The 12263-nt window shown below is 39.1% G+C and overlaps 2 protein-coding genes across 2 annotated transcripts; one reads left to right on the forward strand and one right to left on the reverse strand.

The window, feature by feature from the left end:
• Nucleotides 1–7: 7 nt before the first annotated feature.
• On the forward strand, nucleotides 8–9201 carry garnet (adaptor-related protein complex 3, delta 1 subunit-like garnet). Its single transcript, XM_064699561.1, has 13 exons — nucleotides 8–564; nucleotides 1491–1586; nucleotides 2222–2350; nucleotides 2418–2558; nucleotides 2627–2756; nucleotides 2814–2953; nucleotides 4497–4570; nucleotides 5227–5375; nucleotides 5959–6635; nucleotides 7188–7815; nucleotides 7878–8030; nucleotides 8100–8232; nucleotides 8298–9201. The coding sequence occupies exons 1-13, from the start codon at nucleotides 469–471 to the stop codon at nucleotides 8965–8967; spliced, it is 3216 nt and encodes a 1071-aa protein (XP_064555631.1). The 5' UTR covers nucleotides 8–468; the 3' UTR covers nucleotides 8968–9201.
• A 1427-nt stretch (nucleotides 9202–10628) lies between these two features.
• On the reverse strand, nucleotides 10629–11424 carry LOC135440417 (uncharacterized). The gene is made up of 2 exons (XM_064699562.1): nucleotides 10861–11424; nucleotides 10629–10798 (listed from the first exon to the last, which is right to left on the reverse strand). The coding sequence occupies exon 1, from the start codon at nucleotides 11397–11399 to the stop codon at nucleotides 10929–10931; it is 471 nt and encodes a 156-aa protein (XP_064555632.1). The 5' UTR covers nucleotides 11400–11424; the 3' UTR covers nucleotides 10629–10798; nucleotides 10861–10928.
• Between the last annotated feature and the right edge of the window lie 839 nt (nucleotides 11425–12263).

A 12263-nucleotide genomic window follows, 5' to 3' on the forward strand; every position in this document is an offset into this window, starting at 1 on the left:
TTTTTTTGTCGGGCGATAAACAAATAGCACAACAAACTTGTAAAAGAGCGACAAAAAAAATCAATTGCAAAAAATAACACTGGAATCCAAGCTAAGCCACATCGCTTATCGGCAACAATTAAAAGCTGAAATCGGTTAAGCGCATACAAGTTCAGCAGCTTATCAAAGCGAAAGGCGTCAACAGTTTGGATTCGCAGTTTGGAGTGCTATTCGCGTTGGCAGTGATTTTTGCAAGTGCAAAGCAAAAGAACAAACGAAAAGAGAAAATCTGACGCTGCCGGCGCTGGCATTACCAATACATATTTAAATTATTTTCTTTTTGTTGTTGCTGCTGTGGCTGTCGAGTTGTTATATTAAAATTTCAAGCAACCATATTGCTGCTCTGGAGGCGAAAACAATAGGAACAACAAAAACAACGAGAGCAACAAAAGCAGCGCACGCATCAACTGCGACGTCGACGTCGACGAAATGGCGTTAAAAAAAGTGAAGGGAAATTTCGAGCGCATGTTTGATAAAAACTTGACAGACCTTGTGCGCGGCATACGAAATAACAAGGATAATGAGGCAAGTGCTACATCGCCAAATATATTTTGTTGTTGTTGTTCCTGTCGGCCAAAAGAACTTGTTAATTAGCTGTCAAACTTCATTTGCATTGGCGTGGGCGTGTGTGTGTGTGCTGTCAGCATCTGCTAGCCCCGCAAGGCTCAAAAGCTTGACTCAATTAGCGGCAGTTTGTAGCGTCTCGCTCTCTTTGTCTCTCTATTAATGTCTTTCAGCTCATTTCCCTGATGTGCCACCTCACACACAGATACAAGCACAAGCACACGCACACCCACAGACCCGCAACAGCGAATGAAAACGCGCTGGCTGTGCAAAGCCGAACTTTCTTATTACCTTTAAGCTTGCGTTTCCTTATCAAATCAAAAGCATTTGCTCTCATGACCTCACAGGAGATCTGCAGCTGGTGACGCTAACATTTTATAAAATATATACAAAAAATTGAATATCTGGCTGTCGTGGGGATTGGCTTGTATACATATATAAGCTGCCCAGACCCGCCTCCTTTTGCTGATTATCAAGCTCATTATTCAGAATCTCCACAGCCCCACCAATTTGAACTTTTCTGTTGATCTAGCAACAAACGCTGCGTTATGCGCAATCTGCATACCAACTGAAACTGTATGAATGTCAACTGATAGCAACAGACAGCCCCCTCCCCGTACTTGACCACAGACACGAACTGTGATGACCCAACTGAATCATTTGACTCTGGTATTTTTTTTTTTATATATGATGTTAATTTATAACTTTTGCTTCGACTCGTCTATCACATGGGTCATGCAGAGTGGCCTCAGCGTGATTGGACATGCTTTGAATTTTTTTTGCAATCTCCATGCACACACACACATATATACACAAAGACCTGCACATGCCAATTTAAGAGCTATTTGGTTTTTGTAATTGACCTTTTTTTCTTATATACTCCACAGGCCAAATACATATCGCAGTGCATTGAGGAAATCAAACAGGAGCTGCGTCAGGACAATATCAGCGTCAAGTGCAATGCAGTGGCCAAGCTGACCTATGTAAGTCCACCCTCGATCCACGCGGAGGCAGCTCCAGCCAACGGCAACAACTGTGAGAGATTGAAGAGAGCTTTTGAGCGTAAACATAGAAAAACCCCCTTAATGGGATTCATTGGGAGCTAAAGTTCGAAATAGAAGTTAAGATAACCACCTAATGTGGTTGTATCCATAAATCACTTAAATGTAACCGTATTAGTTTCTTGGTATACGTTTAATTATTTCTACATATAAGATTTCACTTTTTGAAAATGTTCGCACAGCAATTCCAGCCAATGAAAAAAGCTGATACATCAAATCCAGTCCCTCTCTCTGGACAATTCAGAATTAGCTCTTTTTGCCCTTGCGCCAGATGTGATCAAAGGCTTGACGAACATCGAGGAATACCACAGGACAGCTTCCCTTCTCTCGAAGGTAGCTACCATATGGTTGGTGACTTTATTGAGTTCTTTAGGAATATTATCTAAATTCAAATGGCAAAGTCAATGCTAATTATGATCAGCAAACGATAGCAGTTTTGAATGATAAATAGGCTTCTTTTTCCTAAGCTTGGCAGGAAATTAATATAATTGACTGAAAATCAATGTGTTGGGAGGTTTTGTGATTTAGGTATTGTATTGATTTGCTTTTATTAATAGATACAAATGCTCGGATATGACATCTCGTGGGCAGGCTTCAATATAATTGAGGTGATGAGTTCCTCGCGCTTTACATGCAAGCGAATCGGTTACCTGGCCGCCAGTCAATGCTTTCATCCGGACAGCGAGGTAAGCACCCGTTAATTCGAAAACGTATTAAATCGATCTAATCAAATTGAATTCGATCGAATTGCAGCTACTCATGCTAACCACGAATATGATACGCAAGGACCTCAACTCACAGAATCAATACGATGCCGGCGTGGCGCTGAGCGGTCTTAGTTGTTTTATATCGCCAGATTTATCGCGGGATCTGGCCAATGATATTATGACACTGGTGCGTGCCGCTATATTTGTATGTTCAAGCTGACCGATTTTACTGTATTTCCTCGTTACCTCGCACAGATGAGCTCGACAAAACCATACCTGCGCATGAAGGCTGTGCTGATGATGTACAAGGTATTCTTGCGCTATCCTGAAGCATTGCGACCTGCATTTCCCAAACTGAAAGAGAAGCTCGAGGATCCGGATCCAGGTGTGCCGTTGACAAATACATAGGTCGAATATTAGTTAATAATAATTGAATTCTTAGGTGTACAATCGGCTGCTGTTAATGTCATTTGTGAGCTGGCGCGCAAGAATCCAAAAAACTATCTACCTTTGGCGCCTGTGTTTTTCAAACTGATGACCACGTCGACAAATAATTGGATGCTAATTAAAATAATAAAACTGGTGAGTCTTTGCAGTGCCGTGTTACTTAATGAGTTTCCTTTTTGGTTTTCTTTTTTTTTCCTTTATAAATTTATTGTGTTCAAAAAATAAAAACCTTTTTTTGCTGTACAATAATATGAATACGAACTGAATATTTGTCTATCAAGTTAATTAACACAACTCCTACTCCTCCACTTCCCTTACCTGCCCAACCAAAAACGAATATTAAAAAAAAAAAAAAATTATACAAAAAAACAAAAAACAGTTCGCGAGCCTCACAACTATTGAACCGGCGCTGGGACGCAAATTGACTCAGCCCCTAATTGAAATTATTTCCAGGTTTTTATCGGCGCGCTTTTATTTATTGAAGCAAGCAGCCATATTAAGAAAATTATTTATTTTTTATTTAAAAAAAAAAAAAATAAAATAAACAGCACGCGCTTTTGTTTTAATTTCTTTAAGCATTTCTCTTGAACGATTGAGTTGTAATTCTTGTTTTTTCTTATTTGTGCAACTGAAAGTTGTTCTTTACGTTAATTTTCGTTAGATTTTTCACCGTTTACATATATTCACATATATTCACACTCACAATACAATTTGTACACGATTTGAGCCCATTAATTTGGACAATTTGTTGTATTTAAATGCAAGAAATACACTTCAAAATTCTATATCAACTGTAAATGTTGTTATCGAACATTTGATATTTTGTTCATGTGCACTCACATATACATATGTATGTGTTTATCCTGCTGCTATCCTGCTAAAAGAAGGTTGTTTTCGAAATGCTACTCAACTGTTAACATAACCAATTAAAAGTGTTTGAAATCATGTAAAAAGAACATTATCCCAACCATTTTAGAGATAGTTAAATAAATATAAAAAAAAAAACAATTAAGCTTTAAAGTTTAATTTTTGGCGTTGAATATGTTGAAAGTGGTATTTAAAAAGTTAAATTAAATGTTATACTCCTCTTTGGCTCATATATAAATCAGATGTATCTGTTGGCCAGACCTTTCTTCATTTTTTTTAAGCGGAAACACATATATGTATATGTATGACTAAAACACAGAAGGAACACGCACTCACAAGCCCTCACCGTATGCATACGAGTACATAAATATGGTTATTTTACGCTATTTTTTTTAAATTTGTATACAAACATATACGTACGTATGTATTTGTTATTCGTTTTACTTTGCCCGTTCGAATTCGAAAATTCCGAGCTAAGAGATGTCCCTGAAAGTCGAAGAAGCCAACTCTAGTCTAGCTACATGCCGTACATGTATATATCTATGTATGTAGTATATATATATTTATGTATGTACATAGATGTATGTATGTACATATGTATGTACGCTACAGTAACAGCGTAAAGTTCAATTAAATTTTAATTCAAAATTGCGTTCATCTGTTATTTTCTATTTCTATATTATTTGACTCTTTGTTTAAATAAGTGTTATGTATGTCTTCAAAAAGGAAAGAAATAATTTTAAAAACGGTTGTATGTATTGTGTATGGTATAATTTGTTGCTTGTTTCTTTTTCTCTTTGCATATTTGCAGTTTGGCGCTTTAACTCCCTTAGAACCCCGGCTAGGAAAGAAATTAATAGAGCCACTCACAAATCTAATTCATAGGCAAGTTTTTATCATTTAAAAAAAAAAAAACAATAAACAAAAACAAAAATTACCCAAAAACTGTGGAAATTCTGCCAAAAGACGAAAACAAAAAACTGCAAAACTGCGCTCTCAGCTGTTCGATGATCGAAAGCTGATGTACAGATAAACATTATATATAAAAAAAAAAAAACAAAAAAAAAAACAAAAACGAAAACGAAACAAAACATAAGCCAAATAAAACGCTTATTAAGTCTCTTATATATGTTCAGTTACATTTGCGCTCTCCTCCCTTCAGCTCTCTTGCGCTTACTCTCTTACGTTGAATGCTTCTCTTCGAGCACCAAAATTGAAATCTTTACAGTTTTTTTGTTGTTTTGTTTTCTTATTATTTGCATATTTATGCTACTCTTTAATTGTTAGCTGTTGTATATATACATTTATACATAGATCTATATAAATTTTTATTATTCAAGTAGAATTTGTATATATTATTATTCTTTTAATTTTTTTTTTTTGCTGTTGCTATTGTTGCTGTTGCCGTTGCCGTTGCTGTTGCCGTTGTTGTTGTTGTTTTTTGTTTTACGCTTCTTTTGGGCCGCTTTAATCGAACTGAACTCTTTGATATACCGCCGCCCTAACCCGCCAACCCGTGTCCAACCGTCCAACCCAAACAGCACATCGGCAATGAGCCTCCTCTACGAGTGCATCAACACGGTCATCGCGGTGCTCATCAGCATCAGCAGCGGCATGCCCAACCACAGTGCCTCCATACAGCTGTGCGTACAGAAGCTGCGCATCCTAATCGTGGACTCCGACCAGAATCGTAAGTACAATTGCATATCAAATCAATTTAAAACCATTTGAGCATAAATCGGCATCTAGAAAGCAGGTCTGTCAATTCCTAAAAAAAAAACAGTTGTTTCATTTTTAATATACTATTCTACTATCTCATCAGTTTTAGCCGTGGTTCATTATTTAGTTCAACCTATTTTCCGCTAGTTTTGAACACCAATTAAACAAGAACACATCAGTTTTATACTATATTTAATATTTATTTAAATTTCAAACCTTTTTTCCGGAAACTAATTAGTTTGTAGATTCTTAATCTTAAACTTATTATCTTATCGATGTATTAAGTTATATTGCTCCAAATATATTCTCAAAAAAATATTAAATATTAAATGCCCTTCTAGAACTCGAAGCAAGTTTTGCAAAGAAATCTTTTAGAGCAATAAACATTTTTATATAAGAACTTAGTTTTTAAACGATCGATCGTAAATTATGGCATTTATATGATATTGTGGTTCGATGTTGATAATATTTTGAATAGTGAAGTTCGTAATAGCTGAGTTTTGTCAGGAAAGGTTACTTCTATCTCACATTTGCTGCCTTTTGTTTATTTAAAGTCAAATACTTGGGCCTGCTGGCCATGTCAAAGATACTGAAAACACATCCGAAGAGTGTGCAGACGCACAAGGATTTGATATTGGCGTGCCTGGACGACAAGGACGAGTCGATACGATTACGCGCCTTGGATCTGCTATATGGCATGGTATCCAAAAAGAATCTCATGGAGATTGTGAAACGCTTGCTCGGCCACATGGAGCGCGCCGAAGGCTCAGCGTATCGCGATGAGCTGCTCTACAAAGTGATCGAGATATGTGCCCAAAGTTCCTACCTGTATGTCACCAATTTCGAGTGGTACATGACCGTGCTCGTCGAGCTAATCCAACTGGAGGCCGGCTCCAAGCACGGCCGCCTGATTGCCGAACAGCTGCTGGACGTGGCCATACGTGTGCCCGTGGTGCGTCAATTCGCTGTCATCGAGATGACCAATCTGCTGGACACGTTCGCCATATCGACGCAAAGCAACTCCATGTACGAGGTGCTCTATGCGGCCGCCTGGATTGTAGGTGAATTTTCAGCTGAACTGGCGGATGCCGAGAAGACCCTCAACATATTACTGCGACCCCGACAACTACCTGGCCACATCCAGGGCGTCTACGTGCAGAATGTGATCAAGCTCTTTGCACGCCTGGCCACTTCCTGTCTCGAACTACAGGATATGCCCGGCATTGTGCGCGTAAGTAATCCGACCCTCAATAGACTCACTCCAACCCAAAAACTCTATTTCTGAACGAATTTTTACAGTTCTAGTAGATCGAAAGTGTTAATAACTTAATAATTTGATATTAGCCGACTTTTTTCAAACTACGCTTTTTTCCTAAGCCAATCTCGGCAGATAACTTTACCGATATTCGAGCCGCAGGGATAGATTCATCAGTATCTGATTTAATTTTAATTTTAATTTTTTTAGATTTCTTAAAACTTAAACTCAATATTTTTTATTCATAGTAATTTGTTTAAATTTAATTGAAGATCTACAATGATCATAACATTTTCATTTGATAATTTTATTGCCCTTTTCATGCTTCATGTTTTCGCCAGCAAATCCCAAAGACATCAATAATAATATAGTTATAAATTAAATAGGTTTGTAAAAGTTGTTTAGATGATGAATTTTGTATAGAGCTTAGGTTCTTCAAGTTCAAAGTTGATTTAAAAAATATATTAACCGCATACTCTAATTGGTCAATATTAACAAAATGCATTTCACCTTTGTCTGGACTTACAGCTGTGCGATCATGTGCTGGAAAAGCTGCAGCACTTCAATGGCTCCAACGACATTGAGGTGCAGGAGCGTGCCAACTCCGCCTGCATGCTTATCGAAATGCTGCGCAAGCAACTAACTGCGGCTGTGGGGGATGATGAGGAGGCGACAACGGGATCAATACCGAGCATGGCAATTGAGATTGTCCAGGAGATGGCATTGCTCTTTGCCGGCGACCTGATACCCGTGGCGCCCAAGGCACAGCGCAAGGTGCCGCTGCCGGATGGGCTTGATTTGGATGAGTGGATCAATGCGCCGCCTCCGGAGGACGCCAGTAGCTCCTCTTCGGAGCACGATAAGGATGAGTTATTTGTCAGTTCAGCTCACGATGGCACCGGTGTCGGCCATTCAGACGTGAAGCGACGCAAGAGCCTCGAGCTGACACCGGAACAGCTGGAGCGTCAGCGCATGGCGCGTCTCATCGAACAGTCAAATAATCCGCACTATCTGAAGTCAGCGCCAAACTCTTCGTCTGCTGCCATCGGCAACAGCAGCAATAACTCCAATGCGGATCAGTATGACAATATTGATGACATACCCGTAACTGAGCTCCCACTGGACATTGAGGGCGTGGCCGCGCTGCGTGTGGGCAGTAAGTAAACCCTTTATAATACACTCTCGATGCCTGGCTGATTGACTAATCAATTATTGCAGTTACGAAACGTTCGGATAAGTATCTGAAGGAGCAGCAGGCGGCGGCTGCGGCGCACAGTAGCAAAGATGGCAAGAAAAAGCATAAAAAGAGCAAGAAGAGCAAAAAATCAAAAAACAAACTAGCCTACAACAGCAGCTCCGAATCGGATGCGGGTAAGTTCCAGCGAAACAGCAGAGTCCAAAAGCCAGAACAGAAATTAATATGATTAGTTGACCCCTCAGATTCGAAGCCTCTACATATTGTGAACACAACGCTGGACATGCCCGAGGGCGTTACGCTGTCCGACAGCGAGGATAAGGACGGCAAATACGATCCAAACGATCCACACCGTGCACTTGACATTGAACTAGACATGTATGTTTTTTTTCTGAGCTTAATAGTTGCAATATTAACCTTAACTCTTTTACAATAACAATCAGGGCTGATTTTGAAGCGCCAACGAAGTCATCTAAGGCTGCGTCAGCTGGCAAAGAAAATCTCAAGGCGCCAACCCAAGCCACGTCCAGTTCAACCGGCGCGGGCACGGGCACGGGCACAGGCACAGGTGAAGTGGCTGGTAAAAAGGTTAAGAAATCAAAGGACAAGACACGCGAGCATAAAACGCGCAAGGTTCATCCAGAGCCCGATTTGATCGATACGGGGAGCAGTCCCTGCCGGACAGCAACAGACAACGGCGGCGGCGGCGGCGGCAGCAGCAGCACCACCACCACCAACAACAATAACAATAACAACAACAACAACACTGTCCTACCCGAAGCTGTCCATGGTCAGCAGAAAAAGAAGAAGCGCGAGAAGAGCGAGAGGAGTGAAAAGAGTGAAAAGAGGGCGCACAAATCAAGCAAAAAGCCAAATGATGACGCACCTACAATCACAACATCAACAAGCTCCACGAACATTATCGATGTGGGGTTTGACCTGGCCGGCACACAGCCGGCAGAGCCGCAAGCCGAGCCGGCCGTCACCAAGGGGCATAAGAAGAAGCATAAGAAAGACAAGTCACAGCACAAGGAGAAACGGACGCAGGAGTCGGCCGCCTCGGATTACGAACAGCCTATGGGCATTTCGACGCCCAGCAAAGAGATTTTCTAGGTACTAAATAATGGAATAGAACACGCATCTTCATCAATGGATCCATTCACAATTTCCATGCAATATGCATAGTTAAGAACTTTGCCATTAAGTTTGAATAATGCCTACTCCTAATCCTACGTCTAAATTATCGCTGCGATATAAAAACAAATTGAACAAATCTAAAACAAGTACTAGTTAATACTTATGGAGCAACAAGAAAAAAAAAAAAAAACTAATGTAATTTTATTAACCGCATTTGCCGTTGCGGTTCGAAACAAGCATGAAGAAAATTATGAACAAAAACAAGAAAATATAAGAAGAGATGATTTTCTATTTTTTAAATGAATTTGTAGCCAGGACCAGGCAGTCGATTCCCATATATACAATTTGATCAAAATACAATTATAATATTTTAAATAATGCTAGTTGAACAGGATTAAGTGAAATATACATGCTGTAGAATGTATATAGGTTCATACCATATATAAATATATAAACGTTGAATACATAGAGTGCATAATGTATATATAGTATTAAAAACACGCAAAATATTGGAGAACATGTAATACCTAGATATAACCAATGTGCAAATGTTGCGTCCAATTATTCAAGAAGTTGTTTAACTCAAGAACTCAATATCTATAAAAATCTGCTAACAATATATGATACATATATACCCTTGCAAAGGTATTATTATCTTGGAGACATCTCTATCGAGCTGAAACAATATGATATCTGTCCGTTTTCTAGGCAAGCCGGTTCTCAGTTTAAAGGCGATTTCTTTAAAAATAATCTTCTTGCAGATCTTCTTGGCTACAGCAAGCAGCTCTAACTTATTTACTTGCCAGATTGAATTACTTTATCAATAAGTTGCTGAACATTTTTTCGGCTTAACACATATTTTCCTTTTGGAAATACCTTGCCAAAAATCCAACAATTGCAAATATGACTTGATCCGAATCCGATTGATGGTTTCCAAATTGCAAACCGTTTACAACTTCATTTCGATTTGGGTCCAACGAGTATGTCTGCAAGGGTATAGAATCTTCGGTGCCCCGAAGACAGCTCTTGTGTTTTGTTTTTTTTTTGCGTGGTGCAGTTGGCAGAAAAACAAAATTTTCGGTTGCAGCAAGCAAATGGAAAATTGATTATATATATTCACAACACACACACACACACACACACACACAATAAATATAACAATCAAAAAGAAAATATTTGTTTGTAATTTTCAACAGGATGTTTTATTGCTTATGAAAGAGTTTTGCCGAGAGTTTTTAATATCCCAATGCTGAAAACTTGAAGAGAATGAGTATATATAAATGCAAAATTTAAAATGTTTTTGTAAACCCCGATCCGAAATTAGAAAGATCAAGTTTCACAAACGTCAGACTCCGACAACTGTCTTAAAAAATATATATTTAAAAAGATTGTTATTGATAAGGCGGGGCGCAGGGATTCAATGGAACGGCATATCCCGTATTTCTTTTGATATCGGCTAACAAATCAAAATTAAGAACTTTTCAACGGTACTTTTAAGTTGTCCACTAGCCAAGCACTCCTGTTTAGAGAAGATCGGCCAGGCCAAAGCTAGCAGGAGGCCGATGAGTATCCAGGCTCTGCAAAGGGACAGCTGAAGAGAAATGCAAGAAATGAGAAAGTGTAAGACTCTGGAAGACTTCATGTTGATAAAATAATGTTCTTTATTATATATTAATAATTCATCTTTGAAGCGAACCAATTGCAGGAGCCGTGAAACGAACCACAAACAATATTTTTATCGGTTTGGTCATGCTTGGATCAATTGAATTATTGCCCTAGCTTAAATCAAATGTTTGTGTAGCTATAGCTGTGGTGATTTTAATAAGGATCGTAGTAATCGTATATATATATATATATATGCATGCCTACTCAATTTTGCATAGAAGAGTCTGAGGATGCAGCTGAGAACGTTGCAACTCCATTCACATCCTTCCAGCTTAGACGGGTGGATATTTCTCCTCGATGGAGTGATTGCAATCATGGAGATGATAAATGGAATACCAGTGCATTATCTGCTCGGTGGCGAATCCGAACAGAATGCAGTAGACCATCAGGGCCTTGGCGAAGCAGTGCCAAGAGCTCAAGACCAGGGTCCGTTCCGTGATCTTTAACAATAGTAACGAGTTGGTCACGAACATCAGGCAACAGGTGGATACCCAGGGCATCACGAGGAGCACAAACAACTTCTTGCCAGGCTTGATAATGCCATTGAATTCTTGAATGGGCAGCACTGCCAGCATGGTGAACAGTGCCGCAAGCAGAATGCTCTTCCGGAAGCCCTTGATGGCAGCATGGAACTGATGAGACCGATTCGCGTCCAACGTAATCAGTATGGATACCTTCGGCGTATGAATAATTAACGCCAGCAGAAGAGTACCGTAAATGACCTTTGCAATTGTGTCCGACATACTTTTTATTTTATTTGTTTTCCTTCTCAATTGTTGCCTTTTCGCACCGGTCGTCAGAATTACTCTTTAAAATTTGGATTCGTTCGGAAGTAAAATAATATGTGTACTAGATTCATGAGCTTCTGTTCAACAATGAGTTCCTCCAACGGTTTGCTAGACGTGCGCTTCACAGCACTGACGATTTCACATTTGAAAACTAGTGCTGTAAAATGCAAGTCCTACTGTGCAGCTTTTACAAGGAAGGCAAAGCGTCCGCCTACAACCAGCAAAGAGAGAGATAAAAGTCTACACGTGACACGTGAGAAGCTCTACACAAACGAAGCTCTACTATTGCCGGCGACATACATACATACATATATTCCTCTGTGAACTGAATAAAAATAAAGCTGTCATGCTCTGCCCGCTTTTGTAGACTATGCTTTCTTCTTTTCGAACCGACATAAATGTCAGAATTGTTTTGAGTTTCCGAAATAGGGCAGGCCAAAAACGAATTGTAAGTCTATAGTGTAAAATGTTTTGAATTGAAACAATTTGATTCATTTGGTTGTTTTGTTGTATTTATTTTGAGTTGACTGCAACCAAGGCAGCTGTACTGTATTTTAACGGTACGATTACTGTACTTAAATATTTTGTCTTCTTGTTTATATTTGTGTGTTCTCTTCAAAATGTTCACTTTGTATTTGTTTGCTGTTAAAGTCATTCTTGAAACTAGATGCTAACTTTACACTAGATGTTTAAATGAGTTTGCCCCTCTTCATTCTATTTCATGTTGTTGTTAGTTTATATGTATGTGTGTATATGTATGTGTGTATATGTCTTGTATATGCGTTAATCAAATAATTAAGTGTTGCTGTTTTGATTTAA

The sequence above is a fragment of the Drosophila montana genome, unplaced genomic scaffold, assembly GCF_035044405.1.
Source record: "Drosophila montana isolate Dmon_TW-CO22-7 unplaced genomic scaffold, ASM3504440v1 contig_1624_1, whole genome shotgun sequence".
Taxonomy (NCBI): domain Eukaryota; kingdom Metazoa; phylum Arthropoda; class Insecta; order Diptera; family Drosophilidae; genus Drosophila; species Drosophila montana.

What these genes read in the sequence shown, in the direction of transcription:
- LOC135440417 (XM_064699562.1), bottom strand. Translation starts at nt 11,399, where the DNA reads ATGTCGGACACAATTGCAAAGGTCATTTACGGTACTCTTCTGCTGGCG.
- garnet (XM_064699561.1), top strand. Translation starts at nt 469, where the DNA reads ATGGCGTTAAAAAAAGTGAAGGGAAATTTCGAGCGCATGTTTGATAAA. An exon ending in CCAATGATATTATGACACTG is followed by an intron (nt 2,559 to 2,626) that starts GTGCGTGCCGCT and finishes TACCTCGCACAG; the next exon opens with ATGAGCTCGACAAAACCATA. An exon ending in TAATTAAAATAATAAAACTG is followed by an intron (nt 2,954 to 4,496) that starts GTGAGTCTTTGC and finishes GCATATTTGCAG; the next exon opens with TTTGGCGCTTTAACTCCCTT.